The sequence below is a fragment of the Oncorhynchus kisutch genome, unplaced genomic scaffold (assembly GCF_002021735.2).
Source record: "Oncorhynchus kisutch isolate 150728-3 unplaced genomic scaffold, Okis_V2 scaffold3140, whole genome shotgun sequence".
NCBI classification, from domain to species: Eukaryota; Metazoa; Chordata; class Actinopteri; order Salmoniformes; family Salmonidae; genus Oncorhynchus; species Oncorhynchus kisutch.
The window spans coordinates 29,740-49,671 of NW_022265085.1; the positions used below are offsets into that span (position 1 = coordinate 29,740).

Below are 19,932 nucleotides of genomic sequence, written 5' to 3' on the forward strand. Positions count from 1 at the left end.
CACCTAACCCCAAGTAGCTCAGACTGGTGGAAGTTGGTAAATATTTCACATCCTTCTTCACAGCAGTGCTGTATAGACTCGGGCTACACACTGTAAACATGTTCCTGAGAGGGAGAGTAGGAATCTAGGGCACTGTTATCTGGCCCCTTTTCTTCCAGCAGAAGCAGAGATCTGTGGATGGAGAGAGCTGGAGAGAGAGAGAGAGAGAGAGAGAGAGAGAGAGAGAGAGAGAGAGAGAGAGAGAGAGAGAGAGAGAGAGAGAGAGAGAGAGAGAGAGAGAGAGAGAGAGAGAGAGAGAGAGAGAGAGAGAGAGAGAGAGAGAGAGAGAGAGAGGAGATATTTCATGCTTTTTTGAGGCTGCTGGAGAAGACTAATTCTTAATACTCCTTTCTAGGAGCTAGACAATCTCACAGGGACCTTTACTATAATACACAACCACACACACACACTTCATACACTCTCTCAGCACCATGTTGGAGGAGAAGAAGACCAAGGTGAAGGTCACATTCTTCGTCATCCTGGTGGGCATCTCCTGCATGCTGGCTGCAATGGTGACGGACCACTGGACTGTACTGAGCCCGCCGTTCGACAAGTTCAACGCCACCTGTGAGACGGCCCACTTTGGCCTCTGGAAGCTCTGCATGAAGACCATCTTCATGGTGGAGGAGGACCCTGAGGGCCAGGGCTGTGGCCCCATCAGTCTGCCCGGAGGTAAGGGCTGCTTCTACCCTCCGTCTCTGTTAGGGTCAGGGAGTCTACCCAGAGCTAGGGGTCCTTTACTGTATATCCTCCAGGTGGTACGCAGGTCGACGTTTATTGGGATGAATCTTGTCCTGGAGGCAGAACTGAGTGATCTCCACTTGTTTGGCCAGCAAGTCAAAATTGGCTATATATTGTAAAGATGTATGAAAACTATAATGAGCTTTCTTTTTTAAATTTAAGGTTAGGGTTAGGCATAAGGTTAGCAGTGTGGTTCAGGTTAGGGTTAGGTTTCAAATTGAATTTATGACTTTGTGGCTGTGCCAGCTGGTGACCACCCTGCAGAGCTGCCTCCAGTACATGAGTCATCCCAATAAATGCCAACATGCAGGTGGTGCAGTGTGATTGTTTCTAACCCTCTGTGTCAGTTCGTGTAAGGCTGGTTCCCAAATGAAACCCTATTCACTACACAGTATACTACTTCTGACCAGACACGACATAGGTAATAGGGTGCCATTTGGGACACAGACAGAGATGAATAACTAGCAGAGCAGTAAATGCCTCTTTGCTCTTCTGCCTCTGTGTCTGTCTGCTTGCCAGGAAGGTGTTTGTTTCTAACCCTGTTTCTTCTGAGGCTAAAAGAACACGGTTAACCCCTTTCTCTGTCTAGTAGTGTCTCCCCAGAGGCAAGGGGCGATTGACCATATCTGTCTCTATTAGTGAGCTACAGTAAGGGTGAGGGGTTACATGGGCTGCAGAAATTCATCTCCTGGCTTGTTGTTGCTGGTGGGGGTCGTTACCAATATGCGGCTTTCCAATTAGAATTTGGCTAACTTGTCAGGGATTCAGAGACTCTCCCCCTGCTTTTCTGTCTGAGCGTACAGTAGACCTGCCCCTCTCCACTTCCATCTCTGCAGATGTCAGAGGGTAGAGGAGAGACAGCTGAGAGGTGTCAGTGTACTTCCCTCTCACACACACACACACACACACACACACACACACACACACACACACACACACACACACACACACACACACACACACACACACACACACACACACACACACACACACACAGCCCCCCAGAGTTACTGTGTGTGCATGTGTGTGTGTGTGTGTGAGAGAGACAGACAGAGAGAGAGAGAGAGAGAGAGAGAGAGAGAGAGAGAGAGAGAGAGAGAGAGAGAGAGAGAGAGAGAGAGAGAGAGAGAGAGAGAGAGGCAGTTTTAACTATGTGTGTTTCACTTGCTCTGGCAATGTAAACATATGTTTCCCATGCCAATAAAGCCCTTAATTGAAATTGAATTGAATAGAGAGAGAGAGAGAGAGAGAGAGAGAGAGAGAGAGAGAGAGAGAGAGAGAGAGAGACAGAGACAGAGACAGAGACAGAGACAGAGCGAGAGGGTTTTTCTTTGCCATGAAAAAGGAACATAAAATTTGACATACTAATTAGGTTCAGGCTAAAAATACTTGAATCAGTTATAGAATCCATTGCACTTTATAGTTGTGAGGTCTGGGGTCTGCTCACCAACCAAGAATTCACAAAATGGGACAAACACCAAATTGAGACTCTGCATGCAGAATTCTGCAAAAACATCCTCTATGTACAACATAAAATACCAAATAGTGTATGCAGAGCGGATTTAGGCCGATACCTGCTAATTATCAAAATTCAGAAAAGAGCTGTTAAATTCTACACCCACCTAAAAGGAAGCGATTCCCAAACCTTCCATAACAAAGCCATCACCTACAGAGAAATTAACCTGGAGAAGAACCCCCTAAGTAAGCTGGTTCTGAGGCTCAGTTCACAAACACAAACAGACCACACAGAGCCCCAGGACAGCAACACAATTAGACCCAACCACATCATGAAAAAACAAAAAGATCATTATTTGACACATTGGAAAGAATTAACAAAAAAACTGCCGAAGGCAGACCTGGCTCTCAAGAGAAGACAGGCTATGTGCACACTGCCCACAAAATGAGGTGGAAACTGAGCTGCACTTCCTATCTTCCTGCCAAATGTATGACTTTTTTAGAGATACATACTTCCCTCAGATCACACAGACCAACAAAGAATTAGAAAACAAATCCAATTTTGATCAACTTCTATATCTATTGGGTGAAATACCACAGTGTGCCATCACAGCAGCAGATTTGTGACCTGTTGCCACAAGAAAAGGGCGACCAGTGAAGAACAAACACCATTGTAAATACATCCTATATTTAGGTTTATTTATAACTATTTTCACATCATTACAACACTGTATATGATTGACATTATATGACATTTGAAATGTATTTATTCTGTTGTAACTTTGTGAGTGTAATGTTTACTATTATTTTGATTGTTTATTTCACTTTAGTTTATTTTCTATTTCACATGCTTTGGCAATGTTAACATATGTTTCCCATGCCAATAAAGCCCTTTAAATTGAGAGAGAGAGAGAGAGAGACAGGTTAACTGTGAGGGAGAGACAGAGAGAGAGAGACAGGTTTAACTGTGAGGGAGAGACAGAGACAGAGAGACAGAGAGGTGAGAGAGAGAGAGAGAGAGAGAGAGAGAGAGAGAGAGAGAGAGAGAGAGAGAGAGATAGAGACAGAGACAGAGACAGAGACAGAGACAGAGACAGAGACAGAGACAGAGACAGAGAGAGAGCGAGAGCGAGAGCGAGAGCGCACGCGAGAGAGAGAGAGAGAGACAGAGACAGAGAGCGAGAGAGAGAGAGAGACAGAGACAAGAGACAAGAGACAGAGACAGAGAGACAGAGACAGAGACAGAGAGACAGAGACAGATTTGTGACCTGTTGCCACGAGAAAAGGGCAACCAGTGAAGAACACACGCCATTGTAAATACAACCCATATCTATGCTTATTTATTTTATCTTGTGTCCTTTACCATTTGTACATTGTTAAAACACGGTATATATATAACATGACATGTGTAATGTCTTTATTGTTTTGAAACTTCTGTATGTGTGATGTTTACAGTTAATTTTTATTGTTTATTTCACTTGATATATTCACTTTATATATTATCTACCTCACTTGCTTTGGCAAGTTGACATGTTTCCACACACACATGTTTCCCATGCCAATAAAGCCCTTGAATTGAATTGACAGAGACAGAGACAGAGACAGAGATAGAGACAGAGACACACAGAGAGAGAGAGAGAGAGGCTGGTTTGTGTGTGTGAGTGTGGACAAGACAGAGCTGCTCTTCCTCCCGGGGAAGACCTACCCGCTCCATAACATCTCCATCACGGTTGACAACTCCAGTGTCCCCCTCACAGAGTGCAAATAACCTTTACGTGACCCTGGACAACATCCTGTCGTTCTCTGCAAACATAAAAGCACTGACATGGTATTGCAGGTTCATGCTCTACAACATCCATAGAGTATGACCCTACCTCACACAGGAAGTGGCGCAGGTCCTAATCCAGGCCCTTGTCATCTCCCGTCTGGACTACTGCAACTCGCTGTTGGCTGGGCTCCCTGCTTGTGCCATCAAACCCCTGCAATTTATCCAGAACACCGCAACCCGCCTGATGTTCAACCTTCCCAAGTTCTCCCATGTCACCCCACTCCGCAGCCCATCCCATTGGCTTCCAGTCGAAGCTCACATCCAATACAGACCATGGTACTTACCTATGGAGCAGAAAGAGAAACTGTCTCTCCCTTCCTCAAACCGTACACTCCAACCTGAGTACTCCATTCTGCCACCTCTGGTCTCTTGGCCCTCCCACCCCAACAGGAGGTCAGCACCCGCTCAGCCCAGTCCAAGCTCTTCTCCTTCCTGGCACCCTAATGGTGGAACCACCTTCCCCCTGAAGAGTCCCTGCCCCGTCTTCCAAAAACATCTGAAATCCCGCCTCTTCAAAGAGTATCTTGAATAATTCCACAGCACCCCCGTTTAGGAAATTGCCTTCCGTAAACAAAAATTCAGACTCGCTAGTCCAACCGAGGTGTTTGAATTGACTCGCTAGTCCAACCGAGGTGTGTGAATTGACTCGCTAGTCCAACCGAGGTGTGTGAATTGACTCACTAGTCCAACCGAGGTGTGTGAATTGACTCGCTAGTCCAACCGAGGTGGTGTGTGAATTGACTCGCTAGTCCAACCGAGGTGTGTGAATTGACTCGCTAGTCCAACTGAGGTGTGTGAATTGACTCGCTAGTCCAACCGAGGTGTGTGAATTGACTCGCTAGTCCAACCGAGGTGTGTGAATTGACTCGCTAGTCCAACCGAGGTGTGTGAATTGACTCGCTAGTCCAACCGAGGTGTGTGAATTGACTCGCTAGTCCAACCGAGGTGTGTGAATTGACTCACTAGTCCAACCGGGGTGTGTGAATCTCGCTAGTCCAACCGAGGTGTGTGAATTGACTCGCTAGTCCAACAGAGGTGTGTGAATTGACTCGCTAAACTGGATGTGCTAGATGTACTACATTCAGTCGTTCACACTTGGAAGAAAGGCAGTGGGAACTGTCTAAATACAGGTGTGGAAGCCATGAGGATGTGGAAGACAGGCAGTGGGAACTGTCTAAATACAGATGTGGAAGCCATGAGGATGTGGAAGACAGGGAGTGGGAACTGTCTAAATACAGGTGTGGAAGCCATGAGGATGTGGAAGACAGGGAGTGGGAACTGTCTAAATACAGGTGTGGAAGCCATGGGGATGTGGAAGACAGGGAGTGGGAACTGTCTAAATACAGGTGTGGAAGACATGGGGATGTGGAAGACAGGCAGTGGGAACTGTCTAAATACAGGTGTGGAAGCCATGGGGATGTGGAAGACAGGCAGTGGGAACTGTCTAAATACAGGTGTGGAAGACATGGGGATGTGGAAGACAGGCAGTGGGAACTGTCTAAATACAGGTGTGGAAGCCATGAGGATGTGGAAGACAGGCAGTGGGAACTGTCTAAATACAGGTGTGGAAGACATGGGGATGTGAAAGACAGGCAGTGGGAACTGTCTAAATACAGGTGTGGAGTGGGAACTGTCTAAATACAGCTGTGGATTGGGAACTGTCTAAATACAGCTGTGGAGTGGGAACTGTCTAAATACAGCTGTGAATTGGGAACTGTCTAAATACAGCTGTGGAGTGGGAACTGTCTAAATACAGCTGTGGAGTGGGAACTGTCTAAATACAGCTGTGGATTGGGAACTGTCTAAATACAGCTGTGGAGTGGGAACTGTCTAAATACAGCTGTGGAGTGGGAACTGTCTAAATACAGCTGTGGAGTGGGAACTGTCTAAATACAGCTGTGGAGTGGGAACTGTCTAAATACAGCTGTGGAGTGGGAACTGTCTAAATACAGCTGTGGAGTGGGAACTGTCTAAATACATCTGTGGATTGGGAACTGTCTAAATACAGCTGTGGATTGGGAACTGTCTAAATACAGCTGTGGAGTGGGAACTGTCTAAATACAGCTGTGGAGTGGGAACTGTCTAAATACAGCTGTGAATTGGGAACTGTCTAAATACAGCTGTGGAGTGGGAACTGTCTAAGTACAGCTGTGGAGTGGGAACTGTCTAAATACAGCTGTGGAAGCCATGGGGATGTGCTACTATGTAAATAATTCAAGGTTACAGATATGGATGTGATAATACGTTTATTTTTAAGTGCAAGTATAAAGATCGCATTGGCTTTGAATAATTACAACATTGTCAGTGTTGGAAGTGACTATTCCACTATGTTCAGGCCAGTATTCACTCAATACTGCCTGTGAATGGGTGTTCGATTAGATGGCCATATGGTCTTGTTCAAGGAGGAAATTCACTGGGACAATTGCTGTCATTCAATGCATTGCTGCATACCATTCAACCACAATCTGTGGAATTGTGGATCCAGTTGTGTTTGGTGGCTATAGACTTCACTGCAGACAGATGTAGGATCATAATCTGACCTATTTTGTCACAGCAAAAATAATCCTGCAGCAACAGGAATTGAACATTTAGTCCATAATGTTTTGATCAGTGGTTAAACTGTTAGATTAGATTCATTTAATAGTCACATGTACAGGGTTACAGATGTATTACAGGGTACAGTGAAATTCAGGTAGCTGACTAGTGAAGGTCTGGGGTTAGAAGCTATTGGCCAGTGTGTTGCGTGTAGTTGCCTCTATCAGGCTGTGATACAGCCCGGCAGTAGGCTCTCGATGGTGCTCCTGTAGAACACAGCAAGCGTCCTTGGAGACAGGCCACATTTCTTCATCCTCCTGTTAGATTAGGGGCTGTTAGTGACCCAGAGGAAAGTGAGGCATAATGGGATTTATCCAGGTTTCCAGCCACACAGTCACCTGATGTTATGTGTTAGCTGCTCATTAAGACACACTGTTGGGGCTGGGGGTTGGAAAGGGGTTGGGTGTGAGGCAGAATACATCAACACAGCGCAGCGCCAGCAAAGAATATTACATTGTGTGAAAAACACCACAGGATCATACACGCCTAAATGTCTACCCGTGGTGGGAGTCAGGGTGACTCACCTTAATAACATGCTTTGCATTCCAAACCGATTGGAGCTGATCACCGTGTGACATGCGCTACCCTTCATTTCCGTTCACTCCTGTTCGCCGTACACTTTTGTCATTTACCTCCGTAATTACAAGGCATTTGTCTTCCGCAACAAGATGCCTTGATGACATTTGAAAACGGCCTTCCCTATAAATGACGCATGACTTCTTGACTGGTTTTAAATCAAACAGACACTTTAATGAACACCACCATCACGTCAGCCAGGAAATAACACTAGGGGCATATTGTTGGAGTGATGGATGGTTTCATGTGTGTGTCTTTGTCTGTGTCTCTCTCTCTCGCTCTATCTCTCTCTCTGTGTGTGTGTGTGTGTGTGTGTGTGTGTGTGTGTTTCTCTGTGTGGTGTGTGTGTGTGTGTGTTGGGAGGAATGTAAGTGGCTCACAGACAGATAGACAGTAGATAGTAGGCAGTTGAATTACCTGTTCATTTGGAAGGAAGGGACCAGATGGTTATTGGCTTAACTCTCAGGAGGGTAGTATTTTTGGAGTCCCTGAGCAAGGAAATTAGTTCAGGATGAGACACAGCTGGATAAATGGAGATGGGTGCAAACTGTAGTTTCTCAACCCCGGTGTTCTGTAACTGTAGTGTTTCTCAACCTCTGTGTTCTATAACTGTAGTGTTTCTCAACCTCTGTGTTCTGTAACTGTAGTGTTTCTCAACCTCTGTGTTCTATAACTGTAGTGTTTCTCAACCTCTGTGTTCTGTAACTGTAGTGTTTCTCAACCTCTGTGTTCTATAACTGTAGTGTTTCTCAACCTCTGTGTTCTATAACTGTAGTGTTTCTCAACCTCTGTGTTCTATAACTGTAGTGTTTCTCAACCTCTGTGTTCTATAACTGTAGTGTTTCTCAACCTCTGTGTTCTATAACTGTAGTGTTTCTCAACCTCTGTGTTCTATAACTGTAGTGTTTCTCAACCTCTGTGTTCTATAACTGTAGTGTTTCTCAACCTCTGTGTTCTATAACTGTAGTGTTTCTCAACCTCTGTGTTCTATAACTGTAGTGTTTCTCAACTTCTGTGTTCTGTAACTGTAGTGTTTCTCAACCTCTGTGTTCTATAACTGTAGTGTTTCTCAACCTCTGTGTTCTATAACTGTAGTGTTTCTCAACCTCTGTGTTCTATAACTGTAGTGTTTCTCAACCTCTGTGTTCTATAACTGTAGTGTTTCTCAACCTCTGTGTTCTGTAACTGTAGTGTTTCTCAACCTCTGTGTTCTATAACTGTAGTGTTTCTCAACCTCTGTGTTCTATAACTGTAGTGTTTCTCAACCTCTGTGTTCTATAACTGTAGTGTTTCTCAACCTCTGTGTTCTATAACTGTAGTGTTTCTCAACCTCTGTGTTCTATAACTGTAGTGTTTCTCAACCTCTGTGTTCTATAACTGTAGTGTTTCTCAACCTCTGTGTTCTATAACTGTAGTGTTTCTCAACCTCTGTGTTCTATAACTGTAGTGTTTCTCAACCTCTGTGTTCTATAACTGTAGTGTTTCTCAACCTCTGTGTTCTGTAACTGTAGTGTTTCTCAACCTCTGTGTTCTATAACTGTAGTGTTTCTCAACCTCTGTGTTCTATAACTGTAGTGTTTCTCAACCTCTGTGTTCTATAACTGTAGTGTTTCTCAACCTCTGTGTTCTGTAACTGTAGTGTTTCTCAACCTCTGTGTTCTATAACTGTAGTGTTTCTCAACCTCTGTGTTCTATAACTGTAGTGTTTCTTAACCTCTGTGTTCTATAACTGTAGTGTTTCTCAACCTCTGTGTTCTATAACTGTAGTGTTTCTCAACCTCTGTGTTCTATAACTGTAGTGTTTCTCAACCTCTGTGTTCTGTAACTAATTTTTCTCAACCTCTGTGTTCTATAACTGTAGTGTTTCTCAACCTCTGTGTTCTATAACTGTAGTGTTTCTCAACCTCTGTGTTCTATAACTGTAGTGTTTCTCAACCTCTGTGTTCTATAACTGTAGTGTTTCTCAACCTCTGTGTTCTATAACTGTAGTGTTTCTCAACCTCAGTGTTCTGTAACTGTAGTGTTTCTCAACCTCTGTGTTCTATAACTGTAGTGTTTCTCAACCTCTGTGTTCTATAACTGTAGTGTTTCTCAACCTCTGTGTTCTATAACTGTAGTTTTTCTCAACCCCGGTGTTCTATAACTGTAGTGTTTCTTGCCCATCCCCGGCAAATCAAATCAGTTCCCTCCCTCCATCCCTCCCTCCCTCCCCGTACCTTTCGCCCTACCTGTTTCCTCCCTCCATCCCTCCTTCCCCGTACCTTTCTCCCTACCAGTTCTCTCCCTCCCTCCATCCATCCCTCCCTCCCCGTACCTGCCTCCCGACCAGTTCCCTCCCTCCCTCCAAGTACCTTTCGCCCTACCTGTTTCCTCCCTCCCTCCCTCCATCCCTCCCTCCCTCCTTCCCCGTACCTTTCTCCCTACCAGTTCCTTCCCTCCCTCCATCCCTCCCTCCCCGTACATTTCTCCCTACCAGTTCCCTCCCTCCATCCCTCCCTCCCTCCCCGTACCTTTCTCCCTACCTGTTTCCTCCCTCCCTCCATCCCTCCCTCCCTCCTTCCCCGTACCTTTCTCCCTACCAGTTCCCTCCCTCCATCCCTCCCTCCCCGTACCTTTCTCCCTACCAGTTCCCTCCCTCCCCATACCTTTCTCCCTACCAGTTCCCTCCCTCCCTCCCCGTACCTTTCTCCCTACCAGTTCCCTCCCTCCCCATACCTTACTCCCTAGCAGTCCCCTCCCTCCCCGTACCTTTCTCCCTACCAGTTCCCTTCCGCCTTCCCCATACCTTTCTCCCTACCAGTTCCCTCCCTCCCTCCCCGTACCTTTCTCCCTACCAGTCCCCTCCCTCCCAGTACCTTTCTCCCTACCAGTTCCCTCCCTCCCTCTCTCCCTCCCTCCACCCCCCCCCCAAAAAAAAAATACCTTTCTCCCTACCAGTTCCCTCCCTCCCCATACCTTTCTCCCTACCAGTTCACTCCCCCCCCCCCCCCCCCTCCCTCCCTCCCTCCATCCCTCCCTCCCTCCCCGTACAATTTCTCCCTACCAGTTCCCTCCCTCCCTCCCTCCCTCCCTCCCTCCCTCCCTCCCCGTACCTTTCTCCCTACCAGTTCCCTCCCTCCATCCCTCCCTCCCCGTACCTTTCTCCCTACCAGTTCCCTCCCTCCCTCCATCCCTCCCTCCCCGTACCTTTCTCCCTACCAGTTCCCTCCCTCCCCATACCTTTCTCCCTACCAGTTCCCTCCCTCCCTCACCGTACCTTCCTCCCTACCAGTCCCCTCCCTCCCCGTACCTTTCTCCCTACCAGTTCCCTCCCTCCCCGTACCTTTCTCCCTACCAGTCCCCTCCCTCCCCGTACCTTTCTCCCTACCAGTTCCCTTCCTCCTTCCCAGTACCTTTCTCCCTACCAGTTCCCTCCCTCCCTCCCCGTACCTTTCTCCCTACCAGTCCCCTCCCTCCCCGTACCTTTCTCCCTACCAGTTCCCTCCCTCCCTCCATCCCTCCCTCCCTCCCTCCATCCCCGTACCTTTCTCCCTACCAGTCCCCTCCCTCCCCGTACCTTTCTCCCTACCAGTTCCCTCCCTCCCTCCATCCCTCCCTCCCTCCCGTACCTTTCTCCCTACCAGTTCCCTCCCTCCCCATACCTTTCTCCCTACCAGTTCACTCCCTCCCTCCCTCCTTCCCTCCTTTCTCCCTACCAGTTCCCTCCCTCCCATACCTTTCTCCCTACCAGTTCACTCCCTCCCTCCCCGTACCTTTCTCCCTACCAGTTCACTCCCTCCCTCCCTCCATCCCTCCCTCCCTCCCCGTACCTTTCTCCCTACCAGTTCACTCCCTCCCTCCCTCCCTGTACCTTTCTCCCTACCAGTTTACTCCCTCCCTCCCTCCCTCCCCGTACCTTTCTCCCTACCAGTTCCCTCCCTCCCTCCCTCCCTCCCTCCCTCCCTCCCTCCCTCCCTCCCTCCCTCCCTCCCTCCCTCCCTCCCTCCCTCCCTCCCTCCCTCCCTCCCTCCCTCCCTCCCTCCCTCCTCCCTCCCTCCCTCCCTCCCCGTACCTTTCTCCCTACCAGTTCACTCCCTCCCTCCATCCCTCCCTCCTTCCCCGTACCTTTCTCCCAGCAGTTCCCTCCCTCCATCCCTCCCTCCCCGTACCTTTCTCCTACCAGTTCCCTCCCTCCCCATACCTTTCTCCCTACCAGTTCCCTCCCTCCCGTACCTTTCTCCCTACCAGTTCCCTCCCTCCCCGTACCTTTCTCCCTACCAGTTCCCTCCCTCCCCGTACCTTTCTCCCTACCAGTTCCCTCCCTCCCCGTACCTTTCTCCCTACCAGTTCCCTCCCTCCCTCCCTCCATCCATCCCTCCCTCCCTCCCCGTACCTTTCTCCCTACCAGTCCCCTCCCTCCCCGTACCTTTCTCCCTACCAGTCCCCTCCCTCCCCGTACCTTTCTCCCTACCAGTTCCCTTCCTCCTTCCCCGTACCTTTCTCCCTACCAGTTCCCTCCCTCCCTCCCCGTACCTTTCTGCCTACCAGTTCCCTCCCTCCCTCCATCCCTCCCTCCCTCCCTCCCGTACCTTTCTCCCTACCAGTTCCCTCCCTCCCCATACCTTTCTCCCTACCAGTTCACTCCCTCCCTCCCCGTACCTTTCTCCCTACCAGTTCACTCCCTCCCTCCCTCCATCCCTCACTCCCTCCCCGTACCTTTCTCCCTACCAGTTCCCTCCCTCCCTCCCTCCATCCCTCCCCGTACCTTTCTCCCTACCAGTTCACTCCCTCCCTCCATCCCTCCCTCCTTCCCCGTACCTTTCTCCCTACCAGTTCCCTCCCTCCATCCCTCCTCCCCGTACCTTTCTCGCTACCAGTTCCCTCCCTCCCCATACCTTTCTCCCTACCAGTTCCTCCCTCCCTCCCCGTACCTTTCTCCCTACCAGTTCCCTCCCCGTACCTTTCTCCCTACCAGTTCCCTCCCTCCCCGTACCTTTCTCCCTACCAGTTCCATCCCTCCCCGTACCTTTCTCCCTACCAGTTCCCTCCCTCCATCCATCCCTCCCTCCCTCCCCGTACCTTTCTCCCTACCAGTCCCCTCCCTCCCCGTACCTTTCTCCCTACCTGTCCCCTCCCTCCCCGTACCTTCTCCCAACCAGTTCCCTTCCTCCTTCCCCGTACCTTTCTCCCTACCAGTTCCCTCCCTCCCTCCCCGTACCTTTCTCCCTACCAGTCCCCTCCCTCCCCGTACCTTTCTCCCTACCAGTTCCCTCCCTCCCTCCATCCCTCCCTCCCTCCCTCCCGTACCTTTCTCCCTACCAGTTCCCTCCCTCCCCATACCTTTCTCCCTACCAGTTCACTCCCTCCCTCCCCGTACCTTTCTCCCTACCAGTTCACTCCCTCCCTCCCTCCATCCCTCCCTCCCTCCCCGTACCTTTCTCCCTACCAGTTCCCCTCCCTCCCTCCCTCCATCCCTCCCCGTACCTTTCCTCCCTACCAGTTCACTCCCTCCCTCCATCCCTCCCTCCTTCCCCGTACCTTTCCCCCTACCAGTTCCTCCCTCCATCCCTCCCTCCCCGTACCTTTCTCGCTACCAGTTCCCTCCCTCCCCATACCTTTCTCCCTACCAGTTCCCTCCCTCCCTCCCCGTACCTTTCCTCCCTACCAGTTCCCTCCCTCCCCGTACCTTTCTCCCTACCAGTTCCCTCCCTCCCCGTACCTTTCTCCCTACCAGTTCCATCCCTCCCCGTACCTTTCTCCCTACCAGTTCCCTCCCTCCATCCATCCCTCCTCCCTCCCCGTACCTTTCTCCCTACCAGTCCCCTCCCTCCCCGTACCTTTCTCCCTACCTGTCCCCTCCCTCCCCGTACCTTTCTCCCAACCAGTTCCCTTCCTCCTTCCCCGTACCTTTCTCCCTACCAGTTCCTCCCCTCCCTCCCCGTACCTTCTCCCTACCAGTCCCCTCCTCCCCGTACCTTTCTCCCTACCAGTTCCCTCCCTCCCTCCATCCCTCCTCCCTCCCCGTACCTTTCTCCCTACCAGTCCCCTCCCTCCCCGTACCTTTCTCCCTACCAGTTCCCTCCCTCCCTCCCTCCTCCATCCCTCCCTCCCTCCCTCCCGCCCGTACCTTTCTCCCTACCAGTTCCCTCCCTCCCCATACCTTTCTCCCTACCAGTTCCCTCCCTCCCTCCCCGTACCTTTCTCCCTACCAGTCCCCTCCCTCCCCGTACCTTTCTCCCTACCAGTTCCCTCCCTCCCTCCCCGTACTTTCTCCCTACCAGTCCCCTCCCTCCCGTACCTTTCTCCCTACCAGTTCCCTTCCTCCTTCCCAGTACCTTTCTCCCTACCAGTTCCCTCCCTCCCTCCCGTACCTTTCTCCCTACCAGTCCCCTCCCTCCCTGTACCTTTCTCCCTACCAAGTTCCCTCCCTCCCTCCATCCCTCCCTCCCTCCATCCCCGTACCTTTCTCCCTACCAGTCCCCTCCTCCCCGTACCTTTCTCCCTACCGTTCCTCCCTCCCTCCATCCTTCCCTCCCTCCCGTACCTTTCTCCCTACCAGTTCCCTCCCTCCCCATACCTTGCTCCCTACCAGTTTCACTCCCTCCCTCCCTCCCCGTACTTTCTCCCTACCAGTTCACTCCCTCCCTCCCTCCCTCCATCCCCGTACCTTTTCCCCTACAGTTCCCTCCCTCTCCATCCCTCCCCGTACCGTTTCTCTCCTACCAGTTCACTCCCTCCCTCCATTTCTCTCCTCCCTCCCCCCCGGTACCTTTCTCCCTACCAGTCCCTCCCTCCCCGTACCTGTTCTCCCGACCAGTCCCCTCCCTCCCCGTACCTTCTCCCTACCAGTTCCCTTCCTCCTTCCCCGTACCTTTCTCCCTACCAGTTCCCTCCCTCCCTCCCCGTACCTTTCTCCCTACCAGCCCCCTCCCCATACCTTTCTCCTACCAGTTCACTCCCTCCCTCCCTCCCCGTACCTTTCTCCCTACCAGTTCACTCCCTCCCTCCCTCCATCCCTCCCTCCTCCCCGTACCTTTCTCCCTACCAGTTCCCTCCCTCCCTCCCTCCATCCCTCCCCGTACCTTTCTCCCTACCCAGTTTCACTCCCTCCCTCCATCCCTCCCTCCTTCCCCGTACCTTTCTCCCTACCAGTTCCCCTCCCTCCATCCCTCCTCCCCGTACCTTTCTCGCTACCAGTTCCCATCCCTCCCCATACCTTTCTCCCTACCAGTTCCCTCCCTCCCTCCCCGTACCTTTCTCCCTACCAGTTCCCTCCCTCCCCGTACCTTTCTCCCTACCAGTTCCCTCCCTCCCCGTACCTTTCTCCCTACCAGTTCCATCCCTCCCGTACCTTCTCCCTACCCAGTTCCCTCCCTCCATCCATCCTCCTCCCTCCCCGTACCTTTCTCCCTACCAGTCCCCTCCCTCCCCGTACCTTTCTCCCAACCAGTTTCCCTTCCTCCTTCCCCGTACCTTTCTCCCTACCGAGTTCCCTCCCTCCCTCCCCGTACCTTTCTCCCTACCAGTCCCTCCCTCCCGTACCTTTCTCCCTACCAGTTCCCTCCCTCCCTCCATCCCTCCTCCCTCCCCGTACCTTTCTCCCTACCAGTCCCCCTCCCTCCCCGTACCTTTCTCCCTACCAGTTCCTCCCTCCCTCCATCCCTCCCTCCCTCCCTCCGTACCTTGCTCCTACCAGTTCCCTCCCTCCCCATACCTTTCGTCCCTACCAGTTCCCTCCTCCCCTCCCGTACCTTTCTCCTACCAGTCCCCTCCCTCCCCGTACCTTTCTCCCTACCAGTTCCCTCCCTCCTCCCGTACCTTTCTCCCTACCAGTCCCTCCCTCCCCGTACCTTTCTTCCGCTACCCCAGTTCCCTTCCTCCTTCCCAGTACCTTCTCGCGCTACCAGTTCCCTCCCTCCCTCCCCGTACCTTTCTCCCTACAGTCCCTCCCTCCCCGTACCTTTCTCCTACCAGTTCCCTCCTCCCTCCATCCCTCCCTCCCTCCTATCCCCGTACCTTTCTCCCTACCATCCCCTCCTCCCCGTACCTTTCTCCCTACCAGTTCCCTCCCTCCCTCATCCCTCCTCCCCTCCCGTACTTTCTCCCTACCAGTTCCTCCCTCCCCATACCTTCTCCCTACCAGTTCACTCCCCCCTCCCTCCCGTACCTTTCTCCCTACCAGTTCCACTCCCTCCCTCCCTCCCTCCCTCCCCGTACCTTTCTCCCTACCAGTTCCCTCCCTCCCTCCCTCCCCGTACCTTTCTCCCTACCAGTCACTCCCTCCCTCCATCCCTCCCTCCTTCCCCGTACCTTTCCTCCCAGCAGTTCCCTCCCTCCATCCCTCCCTCCCCGTACCTTTCTCCCTACCAGTTCCCTCCCTCCCATACCTTTCTCCCTACCAGTTCCCTCCCCGTACCTTTCTCCGACCAGTTCCCTCCCTCCCCGTACCTTTCTCCCTACCAGCTCCCTCCCTCCCCGTACCTTTCTCCCTACCAGTTCCTCCCTCCCCGTAACCTTTCTCCTACCAGTTCCCTCCCTCCCTCCATCCATCCCTCCTCCCTCCCTCCCCGTACATTTCTCCCTACCAGTCCCCCTCCCTCCCCCGTACCTTTCTCCCTACCAGTCCCCTCCCTCCCCGTACCTTTCTCCCTACCAGTTCCCTTCCTCCTTCCCCGTACCTTTCTCCCTACCAGTTCCCTCCCTCCCTCCCCGTACCTTTCTCCCTACCAGTCCCTCCCTCCCCGTACCTTTCTCCCTACCAGTCCCCTCCCTCCCCGTACCTTTCTCCTACCAGTTCCCTCCCTCCCTCCATCCCTCCCTCCCTCCCCGTACCTTTCTGCCCTACCAGTCCCCTCCCTCCCCGTACCTTTCTCCCTACCAGTTCCCTCCCTCCCTCCATCCTCCCTCCCTCCCTCCCGTACCTTTCTCCCTACCAGTTCCCTCCTCCCCATACCTTTCTCCCTACCAGTTCACTCCCTCCCTCCCCGTACCTTTCTCCCTACCAGTTCACTCCTCCCTCCCTCCATCCCTCCTCCCTCCCCGTACCTTTCTCCCTACCAGTTCCCTCCCTCCCTCCCTCCATCCCTCCCCGTACCTTTCTCCCTACCAGTTCACTCCCCTCCCTCCATCCCTCCTCCTTCCCCGTACCTTTCTCCCTACCAGTTCCCTCCCTCCATCCCTCCCTCCCGTACCTTTCTCCCTACCAGTTCCCTCCCTCCCCATACCTTTCTCCTACCAGTTTCCCCTCCCTCCCTCCCGTACCTTTCTCCCTACCAGTTCCCTCCCTCCCCGTACCTTTCTCCCTACCAGTTTCCCTCCCTCCCCGTACCTTTCTCCCTACCAGTCCCCTCCCTCCCCGTACCTTTCTCCCTACCAGTTCCCTCCCTCCCTCCATCCCTCCCTCCCTCCCCGTATCTTTCTCCCTACCAGTCCCCTCCCTCCCCGTACCTTTCTCCCTACCAGTTCCCTCCCTCCCTCCATCCCTCCCTCCCTCCCTCCCGTACCTTTCTCCCTACCAGTTCCCTCCCTCCCCATACCTTTCTCCCTACCAGTTCACTCCCTCCCTCCCTCCCCGTACCTTTCTCCCTACCAGTTCACTCCCTCCCTCCCTCCATCCCTCCCTCCCTCCCCGTACTTTTCTCCCTACCAGTTCCCTCCCTCCCTCCCTCCCTCCATCCCTCCCCGTACCTTTCTCCCTACCAGTTCACTCCCTCCCTCCATCCCTCCCTCCCTCCCCGTACCTTTCTCCCTACCAGTCCACTCCCTCCCTCATCCTCAGCCTTCCAAAAGGTAAGCCTTCCCCCAGACAGTCAGGCAGACAGACCCTCCCTGCCTCCAGTTCCTCGTCCCCCTCCCCCTCCACCTCCACCTTCACCCCACGTGCCATGAGACAGTGGGCCCCAATTTCACACCAGTTTCTCAGCCTGCCCAGTCGAGGGTGAGTGAGGGCTAAAGTGGTGAGTTTCTTTAAATTCCCAGATGTAGCTTTGAGCAAACACGTTGGCACTTAAACACCTAATCCGTTTTTTCCGCTTTGTGTTTGCTTGTCCTGGTTCTTGGCACGGAGCCTAGACTAGCTGACAGCAGGGGGTTGTTTGAGCACATGTGTGTGTGTGTGTGTGTGTGTGTGAGCAACATACTGTAGCATTCAGTAAACAACCTGGCAGGTGTGTGGATTCAGTGGTGGTGTTGGTGATTTTGGTGGTGGTGGTAATGGTGACGGTGTGGGTGATGGTGGTGGTGGTGATAGTGACGGTGGTGGTGAAGGTGGTGATAAAGTAAGATAGTAACAGGACAACTGTAGTAATGGGACTTGTTTTTAGTTTGAACTAAACCATAGATTGTAACTTTGTTCTCTGAGGAGGGTCATGCCATTAAAATTACACACACACGCGCACGCACATGCACAGACACACACACCCCTGAGTACCATCCTAGGCCGTTGCAACCCAGTTATGAATGCTTGCTGTGGGTCAGCCTTTTTAAAAGCACCCCGATTCACATTGACCCAGAATCTGATGGTCATTCTGCACCTGGACTTAAAAATAACAATTTTCCCCATTTTCCCCATTCCCTCGCATACAGCCACTGTTCTCCTGTTGACAATGCCATCTCCCCTTAAGCACTGCTACCAGAAGGAAGACATTTCCAGGGGTTAAATTGAGGGCAGAAAGGTAGTGGACTTCTTTCCACTTTGATTGGAAAGAGTAGAAAACACAAGTAAACCTCCTGTTAAAAGTCCATTCATTTTGAAGACCATTACCTCATGTCTAGGACACCACATCCATTGTCGAGAGAGGCAGAGGGAAAGGAAGAGGAGGAAGGGTGAGTGAAGGGGATGAAGGATGAGTGAAGAGGATGAAGGTGGATGAGGAGGAGAGGAAAGAAAGAAGAAGGAAGGATGCGGGAAGGAGGGGGGAAGAGGGAGCTGAAGAGGAATGTCGGGAGGATAGGAGGGGGAGGAGAAGAAGGATTATATTTTTTACATCTTTATTTAACTAGGCAAGTCAGTTAAGAACAAATTCTTATTTACAATGATGGCCTCCCCCGGCCAAACCTGGACGACGCTGGGCCAATTGTGTGCCGCCCTATGGGACTCCCAATCACGGCCGGTTATGATACAGCCTGGAGAAGGGTGTAGAGGAAACAGAGGAAGATGAATAGGGAGGATAGAGAAAGAAGAGGATGAGGTCTAATGGAGGAATGAAAACCGAAACTGACAGGCGAGACCACCTCCTAATTGCCTACCTCACTGGAATGAAGTTCCCTTATTAACCATAAGGTCAATGATACGGCCCCAAATATTATCCCCAGAATCTCACATATCAGCAGCATGTGAGTCTTCACAGCCTATGTACAGTATATGTGTTGAGTGCTGTTGTATTGGCAAAGAGTATCTCTTTCAGTGGTTGGCAACACAAAGCAAGGGTGCCTCTAGAGCAGGGCTATTCATCACTTACCTTACAAGAACCGGAGCCTGCTGGTTTTCTGTTCTACCTGATAAGTAATTGCACACACCTGGTTTACCAGGTCTAAATCAGTCCCTGATTGGAGAGCAACAACAAAAAAACACAGCGGAACTGGCTTCCAGGTTCAGAGGTGAGTTTGAGGGCTCTATAGCCTGATGAAACTGCCTTTCTTTACCTTCTCTACTTTAAACAGTTGTGTATGTTTAGTCATTCTCCTAGTTCCAGTCCCAGGAGAGGTATACATTTAGCCTGATCACATACCTGTTTGTGCTCCTGTACCACAGTGGCCACAATTGTTGGCTTTACAGCACCAACAGGTCTGAGACCAGGCTAACATTCAGCTGTGTGTACAGTATGTTATCTATCTAGGTTAAAGAGACAACATTCAGCTGTCTGTAAAATATGATATCTATCTAGGTTAAAGAGACAACATTCAGCTGTCTTTACAATATGATATCTATCTAGGTTAAAGAGACAACATTCAGCTGTCTGTACAATATGATATCTATCTAGGTTAAAGAGACAACATTTAGCTGTCTGTACAATATGATATCTAGCTGGGTTAAAGAGACAACATTCAGCTGTCTGTACAATATGATATCTAGCTGGGTTAAAGAGACAACATTCAGCTGTCTGTACAATATGATATCTAGCTGGGTTAAAGAGACAACATTCAGCTGTCTGTACAATATGATATCTAGCTGGGTTAAAGAGACAACATTCAGCTGCTTGTACAATATGATATCTAGTTGGGTTAAAGAGACAACATTCAGCTGTCTGTACAATATGATATCTAGTTGGGTTAAAGAGACAACATTCAGCTGTGTGTACAATATGATATCTAGCTGGGTTAAAGAGACAACATTCAGCTGTCTGTACAATATGATATCTAGCTGGGTTAAAGAGACAACATTCAGCTGTGTGTACAATATGATATCTAGCTGGGTTAAAGAGACAACATTCAGCTGTCTGTACAATATGATATCTAGTTGGGTTAAAGAGACAACATTCAGCTGTGTGTACAATATGATATCTAGCTGGGTTAAAGAGACAACATTCAGCTGTCTGTACAATATGATATCTAGCTGGGTTAAAGAGACAACATTCAGCTGTGTGTACAATATGATATCTAGCTGGGTTAAAGAGACAACATTCAGCTGTCTGTACAATATGATATCTAGCTGGGTTAAAGAGACAACATTCAGCTGTGTGTACAATATGATATCTAGCTGGGTTAAAGAGACAACATTC

The 19,932-nt window shown here is 50.9% G+C and overlaps 1 protein-coding gene across 1 annotated transcript in view; it reads left to right on the plus strand.

Annotated features, from left to right (window-relative positions):
* Positions 1–340: 340 nt before the first annotated feature.
* Positions 341–19,932, plus strand: part of LOC116371365 (voltage-dependent calcium channel gamma-1 subunit-like) — a 42,998-nt gene continuing 23,406 nt past the window's right edge. Inside the window, exon 1 of the mRNA XM_031820211.1 lies at positions 341–711. Within this exon, the coding sequence (XP_031676071.1) occupies positions 471–711 (241 nt within the window). The 5' untranslated portion in view covers positions 341–470. The remainder of the gene's footprint in view (positions 712–19,932) is intronic.